General features: G+C 43.1%; 1 protein-coding gene across 5 annotated transcripts in view; it reads left to right on the top strand.

Moving 5' to 3' along the window:
- The window catches only part of TNS1 (tensin 1), a 274,729-nt gene that overhangs the window by 233,285 nt on the left and 16,967 nt on the right, over window positions 1-24,477 (top strand). For 4 of the 5 annotated variants that reach the window (XM_063116731.1, XM_063116728.1, XM_063116727.1 and 1 more), the window contains 5 exons: window positions 7,341-7,433; window positions 10,707-10,742; window positions 19,791-19,998; window positions 21,698-22,575; window positions 23,924-24,010. In XM_063116731.1, the coding sequence (XP_062972801.1) occupies window positions 7,341-7,433; window positions 10,707-10,742; window positions 19,791-19,998; window positions 21,698-22,575; window positions 23,924-24,010 (1,302 nt within the window). The remainder of the gene's footprint in view (window positions 1-7,340; window positions 7,434-10,706; window positions 10,743-19,790; window positions 19,999-21,697; window positions 22,576-23,923; window positions 24,011-24,477) is intronic. The other variant, XM_063116729.1, reaches the window with a different exon arrangement.

Here is a 24,477-nt window from a genome sequence, read left to right as displayed (position 1 = left end):
AGCACAAACCATAACAACCTAGGCTTGTGCTGTCTTCTTATTGTGCACCAGACATGGAGGTTCATTATTGGTTATAAATATCCTGCAGTTAAGACAGAGTAGGTCTGTGTAACATGTGGCCCACCAAGTTGCATAACTATAGCCCACCAAGTGAAAAAACCATTAGCCACAAATAGTGGCCCCTGTTTTTGCCGTCTGCTTGGGACTGAAAGAATAGTGTATGTGTGTGCGTGTGCATGGAAAGGGGGCAGCGGTGGTGGTGTTAAACTACATTACATGCCTGGTGGGCTGCATTTGACTTTGTGCGTCACGAACTGTGCATGCCTATTTTAGAGAAACCCGCCCAATATGTCATTGGTTCATAATACATACCTTCCAACATCTCCAGGAGGAAATAATTTAATTAGACAGACATGTGGAAATCTTGCTCACCATAGCATGGGCAAATATGCAAAGCTGGACTGACGTGAGCATCGCACATTACTGACAATACCGTGTTTCTTCGATTGTAAGGTGCCATCGATTGTAAGACGCACACTAATTTCAGTACCACCAACAGAAAAAAAGCTTTGATTCTAAGAATAATAATCGCAACCGCGATTCTAAGATGCACCCCGTTTTTAGAGATGTTTATATGGGAAAAAAAATGTGTCTTAGAATAGAAGAAATACGGTAGTTTCCTTACATCCATCAGCAGCACTGAAGACTTATGCATCTGATTTTTGTCATCTCTTTATAATGAAGACATGATTTATTAACCTCTTTCAAAACACTTACATAAGCAAACGTATTTCCTTGCTGAGGAAATATTATTCCATACACTGCAGACTCCCAGTGCATATATTCTACATGGGGCATGTAAGTTGCTACTCTGGTGCTTGCTAATATGAACAAAGAATTCCCTATCCTGTGAAGCATCTGGCAGGATCATGAACTAAATCAGTAATTACATTTCCCTGAACGACACTTAAAATGCATCTGCAAACTCTTGTGCATAAACCACAGAATTCCCTTTGGCATGATCTTTCAGGATACTCCAATCAGTGTGAGATTCCAGGGATTTTTTAAAATTATAGTTTTGGGGAAAACGCACTCCACCCGTAACAATACCCATCACTCATGTCAGTCAGTTTCACCACCACTAACAGCTTTTCTAGGCATAAAATCAATACCCAGAGTTACCAAAGATGATGGTTCAGAAAGGGAGATCAGATCTTCTGAGCCTAATTGTAGAAAGTCCTAAAGGATATGTATTTACAGATCCTTAAAGTATTATTTTTTGTGGCTTCCTCTGAGCCCTTTTCTATGGGGTGGGGTGGGGGGCAAAGGCAGCTGTTTTCTGCAGGTGGGAGGAAATGAAAAACAACCCAAACCCTAAAGGCACATTTGAAATAGTTTTTCGGTAACATACACCTCCACAACAGGATGCGTGCTCATGCAGAACACATGGAAGGTTGCCTCAGCTCTTTGTAGAAAAAGGTCTGGTGGTCTTCCATCCCCAGCATTTAGGGCTCTTTGGCCAGTTCCTTCTGCTTACCATTTGCTAGAGCTGTATTGCTAGAAGCTCCTGGGTGTAAATCAGGACCAGGTCATGTAAAGTCCAAAATATTTTTTTAAAAAATAAGGTAAAAATTAAAGTAAGCACCATTTGGTGGAAAGGCAGGATTTAACGAACACCAGTTAAGGGTGCTGTTGTGGTTAGAACATTGGACTGAGACTTGGGAGATCTGGGTTGAAGGAATGAAGCCATGAAGTTCCTCAGGTGACTTTTGGGCCAGCCACAGACTCTCAGCCTAACCTACCTCATAGGGTTGTTAGGATAAAATTGAGAGAAGGCCGACCAGGAAGGCCACCTTGGGTTCCTTGCAAGAGGAAAGGGGTTGGAAATAATAATAATAATAATAATAATAATAATAATAATAATAATAATAATCATCCAGATAGCACACTTTATTCCATATGTTTATATTATGAAATGCACACACACACACACACACACACACACACACACTGAAGTATGAATGTCCAGTTTCTCTTCTGTGTGGACATGGTTTTGGGGCATTTACTGTGTTGCAGACCTGTTAATCCTTCAGGCCTCAAATGAAAGACAACACCATGTCAATTTGCTTAAAAACTTATAGGCCTGACCATTTCAAGTAACAAAGGAAGGGAAATTAAACCCAACTACTCCCAGGATAACAACAGCCATCACTGGTGGATATGCTGGTTCCGTAGAATTAAAGGGTGCATGGGTGCCTTCCTAGCCCAAAGCGTGGAGAACCAGAGGCCAAAGTGGCTCGTGTACACTTTGGTCTGTGGATCTCCAGGTCAGGAGGTTAATATAACAGCAGTTTTATGTCAGCTTCAAGTGTGTGTGTGTGTGTGTGTCTGTGTGTGTAGATATGCACAATTACATCCACCTACAGCATTTGGGTATTTAGATCAGGGTTAGGCAACTTGCTGCTCTCCAGATGTTTTGGACTACAGTGCCCATAATCCCTGACCATTGGCCATTGTGCTTGGAGCTGGTGGGATTTGTAGTCCAAAACATCCGGAGGGCATCAGGTTGCCTATACCTTTAGATAGTATTTTAGTGTTGCTTCTCCCTTTGGTAGACCGAATTTGAAGTTATGTCAGGTTGACATCAGGCCACTCTACTCCATTCATCTGAGGCAGTAGTTACACTTTACTGAAATCACAGATATTCCATCCTCTCATCAGAAAATTCCGAATGTGATAGTCATTCCTCACAATCAAGCTACAGTATGATAGTTACAATTTCATAAATATGATTGTGTGAGTAAGCTCATATTGTTAAAACATCTAGTATGTTTATGCCAAGGGTGCAGCTGCTATAAACCTAGGCCTTATAGGGTGCTACCAGATGGAGGGTACCTAGCACTACCAGTACCTAGCACATTGTGCAACTCTTTGTCTTTTCCTCCGTAACAGATTTTTTTTTCTGGTAAGAAAAAAAAGGTGGAAGTGGGGAAACGGGAGGGCTAGATATTGAAGGTGACAGTGTCTGGACCTCCTGTAAAATCCTGAGAACAAGGGAGAACAAAAGCCTCATCTGGAAGCACCCCTAGTCCATGGATGTCTCAAGATGTTGGTGGTAGCTCAGATGTTAAAACCACAGGACAAAATCTGATCTTTAACTTCCTGTTGCATGCTCTGTCTTCTTTACTCTTCTAGTCAAGCATGCCTCTGACTGACTAACCCTTGATAACTTGGTGGTGGGTTTTTAAAGCAATAAATTCAGCTTTGAACAGTTCTGCCAATATTTCATCAGGTTTGTGCTAAGATGGCTGAACGTGGACCAACAGTATCAAGCCAGTGAGCAATTGGGAAACGAAAAATCCCCCAAAGTCTCTGTGTGTGCAGGGCATCATTTTAAGAACAGCCAGATTCTAAACTGGATACTTCCCTGATGCTTCTAGAAGAGGGTAGCTCAAATTTCTGAATACTTCTAGTACTATTTGGGCTCTAGTTATTAGTAGCTACTGTCAGCTGTCAATATGTAGATTTTATGCAAGGTATTTTAAAACAGTATCTTTCTTTTCCCAACACACAGGTGTGTTTAAAGAGCACTGAGGTGAATGAGCTTCTGAGAAGTGTCAGCAACAAGTAGCTTAATGTCTTCCTTTGCTCCTTGAGGAATAAGGAGAATAGGACTACCCTCTGAGCTTCACAGCTGTCTCCTTCATACAGCCTCCTAACATTGACATAGCAAGGCCACACCCTCATTGTGGTTATTTCAAGGATTACAAGTCCACATATTCTGTCAGGTTGCCCTGATTTTGTGCCAGTCCCCAAGGCTGACTGAGTTGAATGCAGGCTTGCTTAGGCTGTGTCATATCCACGTCACTACCAGTGCAGTAAGTGTCCTAGAGGACCTCAGCCTTTGTCAGAGAAACCTCCGTGTTTGTAGGTGTACAATACAATCACAATCAGCACAATGTAGTTTTAACAAGTCCCATCCCATTACTTTTAATGGAATTCATAGTCTGATTGCATACATCAGGGATGGGGAACCTGTGCCCTGCGTGCCTAATCTGGCCCACAAATGTTCCCATCTGACCTGCAGAGACTTAGCCTCCCTCCACCCCCTGGCCTGCAGGCTACCAGGGGCTTGGGGCAAGGGCAGGGAGAAGAACACCCTTGTTATATCCAGTGTGTGGTTGGAGATTACCAGATTGGTGATAACACCATTCCTCCTCCCAATTGGGAGAAGCAAGAGCGAAACTGGCTGCATACTCAGTTGGGGCTTGCAGGAGCTCCTGCAAATGCTAGCAAAGTGTACTTTATTCCTGCTTCTCATTCCTTATGTGGGGAATAAGAAACAAGAGCTACAGCTGAGTGCACTTTGCTTGTTCTTCACCTTCCCTTCACTGGGGTAGAAAAGGACAAGCGAAGCAGACTCCCCGGCCAAAGTGCCAACTGGAAGAACTCTGGCCAATGCATCATCCAAGGAGCCGATGATGTCAAGGGATGGGGTCCTTCCTCCTGACATCATCTGCTCCGTGGGGAGGTCTGGGACAGAGGGTAAATTGAGCCCCTGGAGCCAATTTGATTTTCCATCCCTGCCTTACATATTTACTCAGAAGTAATTCCTACTGAATTCAGCAGTACTGACATCCAAGTAAGATTTTATAGGTCTGCATTATGTTTTGGGGCCAACTCCTGTTTGTTTATATGAAGACCTGATTTGCGATAGCAGAGATGGGCCTTCATTCTGGTTCTTTTAAGCCAGAATGATGCTGCCTCAAATGAGTTCAGCAGCCTGGGCCTGCTACGTGTTCTCAGAACAGCAGGCCAAATGTAGCTCTAGAGTTAAGCCTGCGGCCCTATGGCTTTCCCCTAAGCATCGTGTGCAGGTCACCACTGTGAATTTGCTCTGTAATGATGCCTATTACCTTTGCAAACAAACTGAATACAGAGCTTGAGGCCCACAAGGCCAGAGTAGTTTAAGGACAATAGTTCGGTGCTGCCCATGCTCTTGGGGATGCCCATTGATCACTGGGCTACATGACATTCTGGACACAGAATTGCTGCCAGTGGAACTGCATGTTTCCCAATCACTCCTTGGCACTTGGCACTGAATCCACCTAACCAGCCAAGCCGATCCATGATGAAATATAAGCTCTTGGTAACTGGCTTTCCTTTAATGCGCCTCCCTCCCCCCTCCCTCTGTCCTCCATCATCCTGCAGGGGCCCCGGCGTGGGTGCCCATCTGAAGCCGTAAGTCAGAGGGTTGCAATGCAAGTCATGGAGAATGTGTCGAATTTTTCTCTAATGGACAATAGTACTTCCTTTGTCTGCATACGCCTACTAATCCTTAGGGCAAGAACTTCAACTTCAAGTTGGAAAGCCTGAATTGTTTGGAGCTGGTGAAGTTTAGCTGTCTGTAGCAAAGATGCCAGGAGAAAGTATGAGGAAAAACTCATGTTACAAAGAGTTTTTTTGTGTGAGACTTGCTGTTTCAAACACATCTCACGTATACATCTGCATCTCTTTGCTCCATTGCTTCCTGCTGTGTATATGTTAAGTATATATGCACATCACTGACCTACATGTTTTCGTTTTGGATGGGCACAAAACTTGATATATGTTGATGCAATTGTGTAAATACTTTGATGATGTCCATGTCGTAAATTTATGTATATAAATTGTATATGATCTATGCTACTTACGATATAGCATCCCCACTGTGGTGTTTGTGTTCTTTGTTTTGACTCATGATCGTTGCAGATGACTTGTCTACCATGTGGCAAAACTGTGAAATAGGATGATGTCATCTATTCATTCATGGCCGTTTTTCAAAAAGAGAGCTTTGGCTATTGGGTGGTATAAAAATGCAATAAATAAATAAATAATAAACATACTGGTAATAGGTTGGGAATGCTGTGCTACGAAGGATATTTCTGTTTTGCTGTTGTTGGACTGGGCACATCAAGAAGAAACTAGAAGTTGCTAGGTATCGATTTATGTTCTATTTTATAATCTCCCCAAAAGCCGCAAATGGGAAGTTTTGTAAAGATGTAATGAAACACTTCCCAACGCTTAGAAAGGAGGGAGATGGAAATGTCCTATCCTATCAATATTTTCCCAGGGATGTTTCTCAAAGAAGAATAAAGGTAGGAGGAAGACCACATGCCGATCCTGTGCAGTTAGATGCGATCCAGAGGAAGGTAGCCATGCTTTAGTTTGCTATTGAAAATAAGCATTTAATTCTATGTTAGTAGGTCTTAGAACTTATCTTAGACTGACTGCTTCATCACAGGATAAATACAGAAACTGAATTGACCCTTGCAGTTACACTTTTAAAATTAGAACAAATTTAATATGGTCGATGTCAGGCCAAGACCGGAGGTATAAATAATATGAAACCATTTTAATGCCATTAGAGATGGGGGCACATTTTTAATGCCACATGGTTTATTTTGATTTGGGATAGGCTACGTCTTGCTGAAAACATTGTCAGTATGGAGTAACTTGCACATAAATCCATAAAGCTAGCTTACCCCCCCCCCCCACAACACACACACACACACACACACACACACACACACTTTTTAATAGCCTTGCTGCCACATGCATATTTAGGTTAGCCAATGTTGGGCACATTAATAGCTGGGGAGAGGAATACTTGATGTCTTCTACCAGTTCTGCCAAGGCTGAAAGGTTGGCGCTAACACAGGGCAAGGTGTTATCTGGTTGTATGCTCATTGCCTGCTCTAGCAGGTTTGAGATGTCAGCGTAGGACCCTCTCAGCTAGATCCAAGCCTCAGAGAGCCATCTTTGACAGCAGAGCCTGCCAAGCATTGGAGAGACAATGGCATCAATCAATCTTGGCTCCCATCCCCCAAAGACAGAGACTTGGGGCATGTCTACACGAGTTGTTATCCTGGGGATCGCACAAGGGATCCCGGGGGCAGGGAGGAAAGATCCCTGCATTTCCCCGGGATAACCGGGACGGCTTTAATCCCAACTTTTCCCGCAGCCTTGGGATCATCCCGAGACCGCGGGAGGTGTGGGCAGCCATTCTGGTTTTGTCCCGCCTCCTTGCAAGTAAATGTGAGGAGCCGGGAACTGTCCTTGCACCGGGTACATCCACTTGGGGTCATGAGGCCATGTGCGGGGCTGTCTGCTAACCTTGCGGAACCAAGTGGATACTCAAACATGTAGATAGCCAGGATTCACATTTAGTTTTTGCTAAAAACTGGTATTTAGCAAGGGGCCCTGAGTTGACGGGATGTATTATTCCTTAAATGTAATTCATCCTTTTACGTTCGGTTTTGCTGATATGTGTTTTTTCCCCTGTGTCTTTTTGACAACAGTGCGCTCTCCACCTGGATTGGCCAAAACTCCACTTTCAGCATTGGGCCTGAAACCTCACAACCCAGCTGAGATTTTGCTGCAGCAGACCGGAGGTAAGAGGGAGAGAGAACAGGCCATCATTTGAACTTCTTGTGCACATGCACCTCACTTCCAAGTGGTGAGAAGTTTCAGGGGTTCCAGTGCTTACCCAGGGTCCTGTTGTCTTAGAAGGAAGTCACTGGAAACTTATGAGTTTTCTGTGACATAAAGTTTATTTACACCTATATACCAGGCTGAGCATAAGAGGAGGGTTCAAAGCAGTAATACTCCCAACAGATTCCTGCTCCCCATCAGATTCTTAGGAAACCCACAGTGCCATAGGATTTCCTGTGAAGAGCAGAGTCAGCTCTCTGCCTCCTGCTTAGATCCAGTTCTAGCATGGACTCACTCCCTGCTACACCCACAAACCTCACTCGTCCTCCTTCCATTGTCTAATGGAGTGAAGAATGATGAGTCATCTCCACCCATCGCCCACTCCTTCTAGGGCCATCCGAGCTCCCATTAAAACACATCGCCAAAATGTTAGTGGCTAACTGTCCTTTTTCAGGTCTTGAGACCTATTGCCTCAAGGCACCCACATTGATAGCTCTATGCACATTAATCTTAAAGAGTCAAGGATTACTCTTGGAGGGGAACCTGAATCTCTTGCAGCCAGAGGCAATGGGCTGTAAGGGACCCCTGAAAAGTCATTCAGACCAACCTCAAACACATCACAATATTATGATACATGTTGTCTATCAATCCCATTATCGCATTTCAAAGATGGAAGACCAGCAAAAAATAGCATTAGAAAGCTTTAAAGTTATCCTCTGCATGCTGACTTTATTCTCATCCCATCTGTGATGGGTTTTAGCTCTGGAATATGACTGTGTATTTTCTTCCTAAAATTTGACAGCATCATCTATTCTTACACTAGAAAGTCCTGTCATGCAGATAAACACCCAACCACTTTTCAAACCTTACCAAGCCTAGGCTTTGATATATCCTGTGGTGGTGACTTCCATCAGCCATCAAGGTGGTCTGAAGAGCAGTGTTTGCATTCCTCTGTTCTGCTCTTGCCAATTTTGTGTTCAAATGTTAGTTGCAGAATGAGCTGCCTGTTCGTTTTGACTCTCTTTTGTAAAATCACAGGTGGCAGGGAGAGAAAAGAGTTACATAGAGAATCCAAGGAAATTTTAAAAACAGAAATCAGATTTGAACTCGCAGGTTTGCTTATCTTGCATTCCAAATGTCACAGAGTTTAAATTTCAACCATAAGATTCAGATTTTGGAGACATACATTTTGTAGAGAATCTAGAAATCTGGCACTAAATCAGTTTTGCCATCAAGTGCGAAATGTGGATCTTCTATGGTCCTTATCTAGTTCTAGTAAGTGGCAACTAAGTGCATGTAATAACTGATGGACTCTGATAGGCTCCTAATGACACATACAACCTCATTCAGTGAGGCTCAGAGGAAGGGATCCAGTAGGGATGCAGATGAAGATTTAAAAGCCGTCTTCTACATGTAGCTCTCTCTGGGGCACATACATTTAATTTTAAAAGGAACAATACCTTTCAATTTCCATATCTGAGAATTCACACATATACACAGAATATATACATCATTTGGTTATTGAGTGTGACCCTGCATATAATATTCAACGTTATTGCAGCACTTCGTAGGTATTCAGTAACCATGATACACAATTTAGTATTTAATTGCTCCATTGGAACATCTTTCATGCCACCCCTTAAATAAGCTATGGTTATGCAGTTACCATGTGTATTGGAGAGGGTACAGCAAAGCATAATAATAAAAGAAAGACTTGGACCAGATGGTAAAAGCCTTTACTGTCCTTTTAAATGCTTGCAAATTTTTGGTTGAAGCATTACTCCAGTATTTATTGGGGTGGGATGGGGTGGGGGGACTTGGCCCGTAGAGGCTAGACCTCTCTGGCTTGTTAGCAAGGTCCCAACAAATGTGATATCTTGACTTTATTTCTTTAATCTACATGCCTTTCTCTCTCTTTTAAATTCAAATTCTGGGTACTCCAGTGACCTTAACCTGCAAGAGAAGACAGTAGAAATGAAAGTGTGTGTGTGTGTTTCTACCCATCATTGTAAAGCAGATATTTCTTCTCTCACTGCTACTTTATATGTAGTTCTGATCTCACAGTCTTTTTGAGAGGCCCGGGCTCATGAAACTTTAACCTGAATGATATTTAAATGAAGAAATACCCAATTCCTTGCTGTTCCCTGTGAAGTTTATGTGCCTGCAAGCCCTTGACCCTGGAGCTAATTGATCCCCTGTCGTGGATTAGCTGTCCCAGACTCTACCAGATGAATTCCAGATTATACACACCAAGACTGACTCCTTCTTCTTTTTAGGGTTCTATGGTGCTTTATTCCTTTGGCATTTTCAATCTGGTGAAGTGGGTTAGAAAGGAATGGTGAACTATTCTATCAAAATCAACATTGGAGTAAAAGCTTGAGCTCATGCTGTGGGTGGATTAACACATGTCTGGCCAACTCCTGCACTTTTGCAGAGTCAGCATTAGCCTAAGGGCATCATCAGACGAGCGTTTTATTGCACACTCGTTACTGGGCACTCATGGATTTTTGCGGATCCTTTTCACGATGTCGTCTGCATCCCACGTGCTTCCCATTCCTTCTATCCTTCTTTGTGCGGAAAAAAAAAGACCACAGTAAATCCAAATTATTTTTGAGATGGAACTTGCTGCTATCTCCTGCTATGTGCAGGAGAAGCAGCACGATCAAAACGCCCCACTGAATGGCCCATGTGCACATTGTTTATTTCCTCTTTTGAAAAAGGAAGTAATGAGGGACAAACACAAGGGCATTGAAGCCACAGGAAGGAAATGCAATTTCCCTCCATGGGATGATTTTCTAAAGCACAGCTTTATAGCTGTGCCCTGTGTAAGCCCTTAAATGGTTGTGCGAAGGAAGGCTGTTGAAGAATGGGTTTAAAATGTGCTTTATAGTATTTGAAGATATTTTGTTGTACAACAACATGATCATGTATACTGGCATTATTATCACAGCATTGTAAATGGGGGGGGGGTGTCTAACAGTGAATGAGTTAATGGTAAAGGTGGTATTCAAACTAGAAATGTCTTTATTTATATGTGCATATTAGTTATTGCTGGAGAGCTTAGTTAATTTACTGGGTAATGTGGTTCCTACCAGGCTTTGCATGTGTCTGCTAAATCCTGTTAATCTGAATTTCTCTCTTTTTTCTTCCTTCTTCCTCATTTCACTTTCCTTGTCACATTCCATGTTTTTTCTTCCCTAATCACTTCCTTCTTCTGTGCTTGCCTCTCTCAGAATTAGATGGGGAGACAGTAGTTGAATCTGATGAAGGTAAGGAGGGAATTGTTTTCATTTCTTATGAACTTGTTGGGCAACCCTGTGACAGTAGGCCATGGTTAAGCCCAGTTGCAAGACACCTGTTTGGCTTGTTGCGTGTGGTCAGAGAACTGAGGGAAGCAATATTGCCCTCATAGGATTTTACTGCTTTACAGATTGCCCAAGAGTTGTTATACACTAGTATTAATCTCTGAGTAAATAAATGTGGGGAGAGAACTTGGCAGAGAGGCAATCACTTTTCTAGGAATGGCATTTTCAGCCTCCTCGTTGCAAACATGCTGAGGAGGTTTACTCCTTCAGGATTTATTGCAGAAAGCAGGTTTTCCTGGGTGAATATCTCCACTTCTACCAGTCTGAATTTTTAGTTCCATTCTTTACGTAATGCCTGGAGCAGAAGTGGCCCTTCTGGAGATTGGACTTCAATCTTACCAATTTAAGATTCCAAGTACCATTTCTTCAGTATCGCTATCTCTAGAACAGGCTGGCTGAGAAGGATGGGAGTTGCAGTACAATGCATTTGTTTATTTACAGCAGAAGTCTTCAGGGCAGTTTACAATGACGCTCCTCTCCCCCCCCCCCCACACAAAACAACAACAACAATACATCCAACAATTTCATTTTCATTGATTTCATTTCAATGAAACTATCAAAACCTTAAAAGATTACAAATATTAAATATAATAAAGAGCCAGCAGTAAAGATAATGATAAGAGCAACTGATTAAAGATTAAATGCCTGCTAAAGGAGCATCTAAATAGATGCAGTGAAGGTGCCAGGCAGATCTCCCTGAGAAGGGCATTCCACAGACGGGGCCACTACAGAGAAGGCTCTTTCCTTCATTTCTTTAGCATCACTATCTTTAGAACAGCCTTCGCACCATTGTGGGCCACGAGAAGAACCTCCGAAAATGATCCTAACAATTGGGTAGAAACATGTGGGACAAGGCGCTCCTTCAGGTAGACTGATCGTAAGCTGTTTAGGATGTTAAAGTTCAGCACCAACGCTTTGAACTGAGCCCTGGAACTGACTGACAATCAGTGCAGTTTGTGCGGTATATGTTCAAAATGTCCTGTTAAGCAGCCTCACTGCTGTATTTTGCACTAGTTGAAGTTTCCAAACCATCTCCAGGGACAGTATAATGCATCATAGTAATCCAGACCGGAGATTACCAGTGCATATGTTTCCATCTACACAGGTATATTGTATCATTTGCAGCCGGAATTTGATGGCATCATTTTGTAACTGCATCATAATCACATGTAAAGCACGGGGATCTCTTTCCCTTTCTGTTTCATCTCCACATAGTAAGAGTCCTATATACTTTTCTCCAGTGTGTGTGTGTGTGTGTGTGTGTGTGTTATTAAATGCAGATATAAAATAAAGGCTGCAATCAGATCCGGTGGGGGTTGGTTTTTTTAAAAAAACATTTTTATCTCTGCTAGTGAAACAGATAAAAAGCCCTTTTCTCCCACATGGGCCTTCTGCAGTTCCATTTTGTAAAAATAAAGGACCCATTTTGTAAAAAAAATAAAAATAAAGGATAGGGGGTTATGCTACAACTCAGCTTCATGTGTTCTTTGGCCCTAAGGCATTTGTTTTCTTTTACCTTAGTGTGCCGTTAGGCACGGCTTCTGCGTTCCTAATCATCCCCAAATTCTGTGCTATTGCTGACCTTAAGGTAGTGAAAAATAAGCAGAAAACCAAGGAGAGAGTTCATAAGTTTAAGATGCTGCTTAGGACAGAGCCCAGCTGGGGTTCAGCTTAGACTTTTGGAGGGCTGCTACATTGTTAGATGCCTCAAACAAACCTTAGTGGAATCCCAAACATTCTCTGGACAGGATGTCCAGCTCTTTCTAAGTATGGAATGTCCACTTGAGATAAAACCTAAGCAAGATGTTTATGCAGACGGCCCAGCTTTACCAGTCAGGTGTATTGAAGCCTGAGCTCATTCTCTCCAGGTAACCTTTGGAATTGTTTGCTATGTATAGATCTGGAGTTGAAATCTTCTTTGGAGGGGCCAGTGTCCCTGTTTCATTGCAACACTCTTGATGAAACAACAAAGCCTGTTAGCCTCAAAGTACATTAATCAAGATCACACTTCGCAATTTCCATATTAATTCAGTCTCAGTATAAAGAACATCCTCTGCTTCTGTCTAGGCAAATATTTTTAATATAGAGTTTATATATCATACAAACAAGGAGTGCATATATTGGCTGTTTCTACACCTGCCTTTTTTCCAGGGATCGTCCTGGGATCATCCCTGTGCATGCAATTGACACACAGCATATCCTGGGAGCAGGCAGGGACGACCCCTCCATTTTCCTGGGGTAATCCTTAGGTGTAGAAAGGGCCATTGACTCTATCTCCATTCATCTAACTCTCCTCATGTTTCCCTATTGTCTAATTGTCCATGAATCATACAAATTATTGAAGCCTATGCAAAAAAAGGAAAGGAACAAAAGTAAAATGGCAGTGGTGGAGTTGTGGGGAAGAAATGTAAACATTTGCTACTATATGTTGCTTGATTTTCTCTATCTCAGCCCACCTGTTTCAAAGGGTTCTCAAATTGCTAAGCATGGTCCTGTCTGTCTGTCTGTCTCCCTTCCTTCAACTATTGTGGTTATAAAGAGGCCCTGAAGGTCTATGTAGTGTGTGTGTGTGTGTTTGTGTGTTTACATACCTTTTACCACTCTTTAATCATTCTGATTGTCAGTATAAAATGGTGGTTAATCAGTATTGGGCAACAAATCCAGGTTAAGTAACAATGCAGAGAATATATAAAAGTTAACAGAAAGCATTGAGCCTCGTGTGGTGCAGAGCCTCATGTGGCGCAGACTGGTAAGCGGCAGTTACTGCAGCCAAAACTCTCCCCACGGCCTGAGTTCGATCCCAGCGGAAGCTGGTTCTCAGGCAGCCGGCTCAAGTCGACTCAGCCTTCCATCCTTCCGAGGTCGGTAAAATGAGTACCCAGCTAGCTGGGGGAAAGGTAACTGTGACTGGGGAAGGCAATGGCAAACCACCCTGCTACAAAGTCTGCCAAGAAAACGTCAGTGAAAGTAGGCATTCCTCTAGGAGTCAGCAATGACTCAAGTGCTTGCACGAGAGGTTCCTTTTCTTTCCTAACAGAAAGCACAGCCTCCTGGCTGGCTGATTTAGGAGTAGCTGGGAACTATATATTTTTAAAATCCAGTTTGAGATTAATCATATGTAAAGTTGTTCCAAATTTGCCCAAGTGTCCTGAATCCCAACTATTTAGCTATAGAATCCCTGGAAAGTATAATCCCTAGAAGCTAGAGTTTGCTAAAAATGAATTCTCACTAGGTTCGGAAAACTTGAAGTCTCAGGTTCTTTGAAATAAACCATAAATATGCAACTTTCCCCAAACTGTTTCAAACTGGTGCCACATGTGCTATAGAGAAGGGCTTCAGATAAAATGAAGGTTGGATTTATACAGCAAAATTATCTGGGAATAACCTATATTTGGACTATGTCTCCACTGTATTTCCCACAATTTAGATTATTGTGATGGGCCTGTTCAGACAACATGCTAAGCCGTGGTTAGGCTGCTAACCCTTTTTCAGCAAATGGTTAGGGAGCATGTTTAAACCAAGGTTATGTAGCCACCATGATTAGGAATGGTTCACACAACACACTAAGTCATGGTTCACATGACACATTAAGCCATAATGTTTAGCTCAAAATGCTTAACCACCATGGCTTAGCGTGTTGTCTGAACAGGATTATTGTCTTCCTCCCTCAACAAAGAAGTAATTATTTCCCCTGCTCTGCTCTTTCCAGTTCTGTTCTTAATAGGGTTAGGCTACCAGCATTGCAAAGAGAAGAGAGTTAAGCAATCAGGAGCAAGCTGTAGGTTTTCATGCTTACTCTCCCTCCATTCTTTCTACTCCCCCCTCTCTTCCCTTGGTTAATTGGGGTTAACTGTGCTGGGGCATTACATCTGCAGCAGTGCAAATTCTGGTTAATGCTAACCATGGTGTAACACTACATCATGGTTAACTAAGAAGGGAAGGGAGTGGGGAATTTGTATAGGAGAAGGGAGTACACAAGGCTTCCTTTTATATTCCTTAACCATGATTATGAGTTCAGAAGCATTGTATCTTCACCAGGGCAATCGCTTATGGATTGTTGCATTCAAAACTTAGCAGACTTACGCCTCCTTCTATGTGCCTGTGTTAGGGCAGGCAGAAAAAAAATGCATGGCATATGCTGCTTTCACAATTCAGCACAGAGTTTAATCCATCATTGATTATTTTGGCATTTGGACTATTAACAAAGAACCAGCAGGTATGCTAGTATTCAGTCTATTTTGTATGTAGTTAATATCTGAAAGCAAGATCTTGGGGGGACTATATCTAGCTCTAGATATAGATATCTTTGTAGTTTCTAGCCTGAAGGACATGGAAATGAGGGCTGAAGGATAATATAGGTAATGAGGTTAATGTGGTTATTTCATTTTATCCCCCCCCCCCCCAAGTATCTCTCCTTCTTGGTTATTCTCTGCCAAACAACAAACTGTTCACTTGCTTAACGTAAATACAGAGAGGGTATTTTTAGATCTCTTTTGATATGGCACAGGACTTGAAACATTACCCAGTAATTCTTCCATGGGCACCAAGACTGCATCCTGTCCTCCCTTTAGCATTTACAAATGGGCTGCTAATGCTAATTTTTCAATATCGCTCAGATAATTTGCACACACCTGGAGTTTAGAACTTAGCAGATGCACAGGCATGAATGAAGTCTGGGCAAGCACAGTATAGAGAAAATTATACAGCAGAAAAATTACCCTAAACTAATAGCAACCCCCCTTCGTTTCTATATGTGAGGAAGAGAACAAGGAAGTGGGGTGCATCAGCATCACTGTCCCTCCGTGTTTTCTTGTCTTTGCTGTTTTCCTGCATCTCTGGACCTCCTGCCTTTGAGATAGAGAGCTTTTCTTTCCCCATTGAACAGCAGTTCTTGGCAGTTTCTCATTAGCTTCTTACAAGCAAACTCACATATACAGAGCATGCTATTTTTAGCTGGGGAGGGGAGCGGGAAATGTGTAGCCGTAACAGATGTAATTACTTTAAGTAGCATAATAGCTTATTATGCATTTTGCAAGTCTTTTGAGGTTGCACTTTAGCCTAGCACCAAAACAGCCAAATGCCCATGACCTCTCTTGGTTTGGCCAAGATCATTCCTCTGAGCTTTTGCCTCAGCATGAAGAGGGACGACCCGCCTTCTTGATCATCACCTCATTCCATTCCTTCCTTCCCCTCCTGCCTTGAAGGGCTTGGTAGATTGGCAAAAACAACTCTGGACACAACAGGATAGGGCTTGGCCACCCGATTTGTTTTTGCCGTTTCTGAAATGCTGCTTCGTCTTCATAAAACTGCCTCCATATTTAACTGGTTTCCAACACAGCAGTTTTGAAAGTATTCCCAAAAGCACACGATTTATCCAGCCAATTCACCTTGCCCAACCTTAGGGATATTTTGGAATTTTGTTCCTAGTTGCCCCTCCACTGTCATTCAAGCATTATATGGGTTGTACACCCCTGTTTTAGTGCACTTGATAAGAGGGAAAGAGAAGAACCAAGAGTGGCCAGTGAGGAAAGTAAAAGTCCAATGAGAAATGAGTGGGTTGACAGTCACAAGAAGAAAGAAAAAGATTGGTGGTGGTGGGGAATAACATAATAATAGATTTCAAATACTTAATAGTTGCCACCATAAAGAAAAGGGGAACCAAATTTCAATACTGGCAATGAAAGGAAAGAGAGCCAGTGAAGTTCAGAGAACAACCCAAAGCAGCTAATTGCAACATTATCAGCATTCAAATTGGCAAGAGTAATCTAGAGGAAGCTTTAGGAATGTAGCTTAATTGCCTTCAAGATCATTCTCCCAGTTGCAATTTTTGGAGTAAGCATTAGAAGAACATTTCAAACAATGAGCAAGCAACAAAGGATAAGCATTTGTTAAGAACTTCAGGCATGAATTAATTTCTTGATTATATTTAATTCCTTGTAGAAATGTTTCTGTAGGAAGAGTGGGCAGGAGCTGGTCAATCTCTTGGGTGATTTATAGTAGATCAACAAGTATTTCTGACTGGTAATTGTTTAACAATCGCACTTCCTTCCTAAATCATATAGCTGAAATGAAAACAAGCTTGGGGTAACCATTTCATGTGGAAAAACTGTAAAATTAATTCAGTTCCGGTACTCAAAATGAATTCCTGAGCTCAAAATGCCAAATCTTTTGCACCATGTTCCAGTTGCTAGATTTCAGGCTTCTAACAAATAAACAAACTAGATCCCACAAGCTGTCTACCCGCATCTGCTCTATAGGTCTCTCAGTGACACTGAACAAGTCTGCATTCCACCATTTATCAGGAAAAAGTAAATACTTGTTCCCCCCCTCTCTCCCTCCCTCTCTCTCTCTCTCTCATTCCCAGTATTTTCCCTTCCCCCTTCTAAAATGTCAACTTATCATAAATACTATTATTAAAGAAGCACCTGAACAGGTTACAGTCCTATATTATTATGATATCCAACTTGCAGCTTCTTCTTGTTTGCCTGTTAAGGATTATGGCAACAATCCTGATAGATCTCTGCCCACTACACCTCTACAGTATTCTTCGTTAACGAAACACTGATAAAATTAGGTTTCTGTTATAAAAATTGCCCTATGTTGTCTTGTTGATTTCAGTGTCTGTCTGTAGAGACTTGTGATCATTCTGATGCCTGCATATTAAGGATTGTAGGGATGTCTGCTGTGTCTCCTTCCTTGTTTGTTGACTGTAGGAAAAACTGGCAAAAATAAATGGCCCCTGTTCTAGTTGCAAGCTGATTTTAGACATGATCCAATGTATAGAAAGAATAGGGAGCAGAAAAAAGGTTAGAGTTGTGGGCCCATTTTACAGCCACATATAGGGACGTCATTTAAAGATGATGCTTCTAAAGCTGTACCCTATAGCTTAGTCAAAGTCAATTTATTTGTATACTGTATTTCCCACAATACATTGTACTAGGAGAGATTAGGAGTGGATGGCAGCAAGATGCTAAGACAGGAGTGGCAACTTGTACCCTCCAGAGGTTTTAGCCTATAAATGCCATAATCCCTCACCATTGGCTTTGCTGGTTAGGGCTGATGAGAGTTGTAGGCCAAAACATCTGGGGAGCAAGGGGACGTTGGTGATTTTATTTGTCCCAGGAGGGACGAGAGGAAGATCTTGCTAGGAGGGGAAGAAAAGGGGCCACAGCACTGATATGCCATGCCTACCCTGTTGAACCAACAAATACATCAGAAACCAGTGAATGTTCACTGGGGTTTCTTGGGTTCAGAGAAAATTTCTTGCACTTCTGCCTCCCACGGAATACTGGGTAGGCTTACAATGGAGTCCCTCTCACCATTTTTAATCTTTTGCTCAAGAGAAAAGCAATAAAGTTGCTGAAGGATTTGGAACACAAATTTGTGGGAAATGGCTGAAGGAACCTAAAATGTTCAATAGTGAGATGGGAAAGGAGGGGCCCAAAGGAGCAGATGACCGTACACAAATATGTTGTGTTTTAAAACTGTTATATATAAAGAAAAAAAAACATTCTTTGTGGTCACTGTGGGCAAAACAAGAGGAAATGCTCCTAAATTGTATGGAAACAGATTAAAATTAAAATTCCAGGGTTACTTCACATGCATACACATGCAAACACACACCCTGGTAACCATAAGATTAGCTGGGCAGTAAAACAGGTTCCTCAAAGAAGCTGAAGGGTCGCCTTCAGGGAAGGTGGTAGTGGAGGGCAGGGAGAAATGCTGTATTTGCAGTCCAAGCCTCTGCCTGAGATGAATGAAGTTTGCTTGGGGACAAATTCTCCTGCATGGAGTACATCCCGATCAGCAGTCATGCCCAAGCTCACAATCATATGGATGATGAAACACGTTGCCTGGTTCATCTACAGTACACCTAGAGCCCTTTCGAGAGGGGGGAGGCATGATTGCAAAGTTTTCTGCTTCAGCGATCGTCCCTCAAGGGGCACACGCCAGCGAGTTTGCCCGTAGTTTAACGAGAGCTGTTCCAGGGTGGGTTTTTTGTTTAGTTTTTACGACTCCTGACTCTTGTGCAAGAGCAGAGTTGTGATCCTGCTCGAAGGTGTGTTTATTTTAAAACATACACACACACTCAGTGCTGAAAGATTCTGAGACCCATCCAGAACGTGTCAACAATGCTCTCCCCCTCACCCCCGATACCCATGGGCTCGATCCGCACAGCTGGTTGCCTGTTCGTTGAGCCCCACTACTCGCGAGGAACAGCAACAGCTTCTCAAGGGGAGGGCACACCAGCTGTACACCTCAGGATTTTTGCAAGAGCGGGGGCGAAAACATGACAAAAGCTGTCAGCGATATCCCGGGAAAACTGAGGGTTTGTCCCTAGATCACCACGGGATCAGCTGTGCGTCATGTGGTGCGGTAGGGACGACCTCGGCACTATTCTGGAATAAACAGCTGGTGTGGATTCGGTGTAGGTAAGCTGCTGTGCAGCTACAGCAGCTTCACTTGGCAACAGTGGTTGCAGCTGCAGCTTCAATTTAAGCTGCTGTGTCTCTGGGATCGCTTTGGGCCATGTTGTGCTTAGGCGAGGTTGCCTGTGTGAACGAGCCCTCAGCCTGCATTGTACAATCATAGAGCAGGAGGCTCAATAAGGCTTCAATAGCCCTTTCATTCATTCAGAGAACATTCATTCTCTGGCTTTCAGAAAGAAAGAAGAACCTGTCCCTGCTCACACATTACAGGATTGGCTCCAGGGACCTGGATAATATCTAAAATGATTTTAGTAATTTGGACTGGTTTTGCATTATTTTATCAATATTTGTTTGAGCTGCTTTGAGTTTGTTTCATAAAGCAAAACAAGATATAATTGTTTCAATGGTAAAGAAAGCACTATTAACCATAAGTGTACGAACAATGCAATAAAGGTGTTCCTGGCCCCGTGCCTCCAGGAACCTCAGGCATCATCCTGTGTTCTCTTTTCCCACTGCAATTCAGAGCCCCGGAGCTACGTGGAATCTGTGGCCCGTTCAGCAGCAGGTGGTGGCAGCGGTGGTGGAGGAAGCAGCATGGTTGGGAAGCCCCAGACACCGCCAGCTCCACAGGCCTACAACGTCGAGACCCCAGTGAGGAATGGCTCGTTCCCCAACTCCTTCGCCTCACCAAGCCCTGTCACTGCCAGCAGTCCCATGCACAGCACGGATGGGTAAGGAAGGACTGCCATAAGGCAGTAGCTTCAAAGGGGAGAGAGAACAGCCACTGAGCTGCTCTCTGACAGATAACATTGGGATGGGGTCCTTTTGTTTATCTTCAGATGCTCTCTGCGCATGGTCTTAGGAGGCTATTTTCCCTAAGTAGAAGGCACAGGGCCATTAGCTGCTCATGCTTTTGGCATCAACTGATCAGGAAAGCGTTTAACCTGCAGGGAGATCATCATAAGTAGCTCCTTCAGCAATTGTTTTTCCCATGGACTACAGCAGGAGTGGGGAACCTCCGGCCCTGTAGATGTCATTGGACTCCAACTCCTATCAGCCCCAGCAGACATAGTGAAGTGTATTCCAGCTATCATGGGTCATCTTCAGGATAGCTTACGCCTAGGGATAAATCCTAGTTTCATATTTGCTTGCAAAATATGCAACCTAGCCCTGTTCGAACCTCTGAACAAGAACATGAACATATGTACACTGAAAATATTTGTAAATTGATGAACAGATGCTCGCATATGCCTCATTCCCAATTCTCCATTTGATTTGCGCAAATTTCCTCTGCCGCCTGAATCAACCCTGCTGTACTCTATGGAGGAAAGTTGTGGAAGTTTCCTAATTTGTGCAGATTTGGGGAAACTTTCACAACTCTCCCGTTTAATTGCTGTTCGTTTTGCACAGGTTTCCCCAAATTTGCGCAAATTAGGGAACTTCCGCAACGGTCGCAAATGCGAATGCAAATTGGGCATGAGCCAAGTGGCAAGATGATGTTTGGAGAATCCTGGCAACCTCGAACATCACTCGTTTGCCCATTCCTACTCAAGCCACAAGACACCAATTAAGTAGCGCATATTTTATTATCTTACTCTCCTTATTATCATTGTTCCTCACCCAAAATATTTTATTTTACTGTACGCTGTGTGGCGGTTGAGCATTTAAACATCAGGCCTGTCCAGGGCAACTTTGCGGTGGATTGCACTAAATGTTAGTAAATGGAGTGTTCTTTCTTCTGATCAGGGTTATGGATAGAGGCTATGAGTGCTGGCAGTTTTGGATAGTATGCTGCCATCCACCCTTTAACATTTGTCCATGTGCAAAGGTCACATTCCCAGCTTCTTGTGAAATATTTTCCCCTCCAAAATGTTTACATTCATAGAATCACAGGGTGGGTTACAAACTGTGAAATTACCAGATGGAGCCAAAATGACAGTCTCGTAGGAAATGACTCAAGTCGACTCAAAAGTTTGTCTCAGGAAGAAAGGCATGCAAATGTGAACATTCCGGGGAGCAAATACATATCAAAAGTAGAAGTCCGGGTGTGGCAGTTAATTTGTTTTGAGGTCACTGTGACTCACGGTGGTGGTTGAGGGGGGCCACCCTTTCCTCTCTCTCTCTTTCTCCCACCTTCTTTTTCTTTCTCTCTCTCTCTCTCTCTCCCCCACCCCCCGGCCCCACTTCCTCCTTGCCAGCAGGCTGCTGGAGGAGGAATAGATTCCCTCCTCTCAGAGTTCTGAACTGATGACTTTTGAAATTAGGTCAAGGGCACCTCTGCCTTAGGGCTCTGGAAGGAGCTCATGGGGAATTAGGGGTATCAAGAACTAATAAGGAGATTCTAATATGCTCCATGACCTCCTGCTCTACATCAGACTATTTCGGAATTGCTTGATGATAAATTCTGATCTCTTCCATTGCTTCCCCCAGGAACTCTATATGCAGCTATCCTTCAGAGAGCAGTACCAGCATCACCATGCCCTCTCAGCCCTCTGCTGAGTCCAGTTTCCAATCGACCAATCTTTCTCAGGGGCCGTCAGGGCACAGCAGCTACCAAAACACATCGACATCAACTCAGGGCCTCCCGGTCTACATGAATACTGACTTCCCCGATGGCCGAGCCAGCACTCAACAAGAGAGCCAGCCAAGGTCTCAACCCCAAGTCAGTGCAGTTGGGGTCCATGTCATGCCTGGAAGTCCCCACTCCCTCCACAGAACAGTCGCCACCAATACTCCCCCTAGCCCAGGATTTGGGCGAAGAGCTGTCAACACCAACATGGTGGCCACTCCAGGAAGCCCAAGTATGAACAGGCACTTAATGGGACCGCATGGCAACCTCGTTGCAACGCCTGGAAGTCCTAGCTTTGCTCGGCACCAGCCCATAATGGGAGGCAGCACATCCATCATCTCTGGGAGTCCCAACTTGGATCGGCATATCATGTATGGTTACTCAACACCAGAGGAGAAGCGCCCAACCCTGTCCCGCCAAAGCAGTGCCTCAGGTTATCAAGCTCCCTCTACCCCATCTTTTCCTGTCTCTCCGGCCTACTACCATGGAGTTAGCAGCCCACATTCCTCTTCCCCTGATTCAGCAGTCTACAGGCAGGGTAGCCCTACCCCACCCCAACCCCAGCTTCCAGAAAAGAGAAGGATGTCGTCAGGGGATCGGTCAAACAGCCTCCCCAACTATGCCACAGTGAATGGCAAGACTTCTTCACCCATCTCCAGTGGCATGTCCAGTCCCAGCAGTGGAAGCAGCATGGCTTTTCATCATACCCTGCCAGATTTCTCCAAATTCTCAATGCCAGGTAAAGCCTCATTTCCTGCTACTGCCTATTTGAATAGTAGGCATTTATGGGGAGGGGGGGCATTTCTAGGTCCCTGTTCTTTCTTTTTGCCCTGTACCTGATGGATGAGGCTGTAATCACTATCAAGGATTTTCCTGAAATGATTCTGTATATGTTTTGCAATGTATCCTACAGCCACCGCAGTTCTGATGCACCAGGCTTTCCACCCACTCCCATTACAAGTATCATTCCTCATTGAGTATAGTATGTGTACAGAGATAACCTTTCAATTCCTTCAAGTCTGAGTTTTTAACCATGATTTCAGGCCGTCTCCTTTGCACAAAATGATAGGATCCTAAAAATGTAGAGTACTCTGAGGAGTAATCTAGTTCAATGTTTGGAGTGGCTTTTAAACCATGCCCAGTCAGTTACTTCTGAAAGATATGCATTCAGACCTTTCTTGAAACTTTCAGGGGAAAGGCTATTCCGCATTTTTCTTCCACAGCTTTTTCAGTGTCCTGTTGCAGCTTGAATCCATTGTTATTTGTCTTTCCTTCAATGGCTGATGGGAGTTAACAGTTGTTCACCTGTTCTGATAAACAGTTATTCACTGCTCTTAGGGATGCATGTGAATTTTGGTTTTGCTCACAAAACTTTCTAGCATGCCCCGTTCGAAGCTCTGAACATGAGCATAAGCACAAGCATGTGTCCACTGAAAATGTTCTGAAATTGTTGAACATGTGCAATTCCCAGTTCAATTTGTGTAAATCTTCTGCACTGAATGGAGGAAAGTTGCACAAATTGTGAAAATTGTGCAAATTTGGGGAAACTTTCACAAATCTCCAGTTCAATTGCTGTTTGATTTGCGAAAGTTTCCTGTTCGCACAGAGCGAGCAGCGATCACAGATGTGAACAGGAATCGGGCATGAGACAAGTGGCAAGTCAATGTTCAGAGAATCCTGGTGATCACAGATGTGGCATGTTTGCCCATTACTACCTGTTCTCAATGGAAGCCTGTAAGGTGATTCTCATCTGCTTTGTTGATTCTAAAGTAACAGCATTGATTCATTTAGGACTGTATGAACCACGAACATTGTTGTTCTTAGTCATTTATCTGTAAATTTGTTTGGAGTTTACTCACCAGGTAGAAATGGGCTTGTGAAGGTGCTTTACAGAGTAATGTGATGATTCAAATTCTTATTAGTAATCACAAAAGCATCTGCATTTATCTCAAATGAATCTATTTAGAATAAAACTGTATTATGCCAGTGAGTCTTCATAACGTTTTCCTTACTTGAGTGCTTTACCATTTATTTAATGGTAAACATTTAATGGTAAACATTTATTTGCTTCTCTTCTTGTTTCTTAGACAGCAGCCCTGAGACCAGGGCTAACCTGAAGTTTGTCCAGGATACCTCCAAGTACTGGTACAAGCCAGAGATCTCCAGAGAACAAGGTGAGTTTCTGTCCTAGTAGAAGAAGTTCAAGCATTTGTGTGACTTCCTTTAGATGCCAAGAACCAAAGCAATCACAAAACCAGCAAGGAAATACCAAATTCTATCATAGCATTTTTTTCCTTCAGGGGCCTCCATTATTGCAGGAGTCATGGTACATCCTTGTGGATGTCTTTTGCTAGCCATAGTTCTTTTGAGGCATAATGGGTGGCTATCATCAATCAGTTTACAACATATAGGTGATAACATTCACATTATCGCGTGGCAAAATGGTACCTCAAGATGAGAGAGCTTATCTACAGAATAGTGTGACTGTCCACATGAAATCACTGGCATTAGAAATGTTCCAGAGTAACATTAATTTCCTCAGTATCCTATTATTAATTGTTGTTGATGTTGTTGTTGTTGTCGTCATCATCATCATCATCATCTCTTTTTTTGCTTGTGGCTGCCTTTTAAGATGGACATG

Source organism: Elgaria multicarinata, chromosome 2 (assembly GCF_023053635.1).
Source record: "Elgaria multicarinata webbii isolate HBS135686 ecotype San Diego chromosome 2, rElgMul1.1.pri, whole genome shotgun sequence".
NCBI classification, from domain to species: domain Eukaryota; kingdom Metazoa; phylum Chordata; class Lepidosauria; order Squamata; family Anguidae; genus Elgaria; species Elgaria multicarinata.
This window is presented reverse-complemented; position numbering and strand designations above follow the sequence as displayed.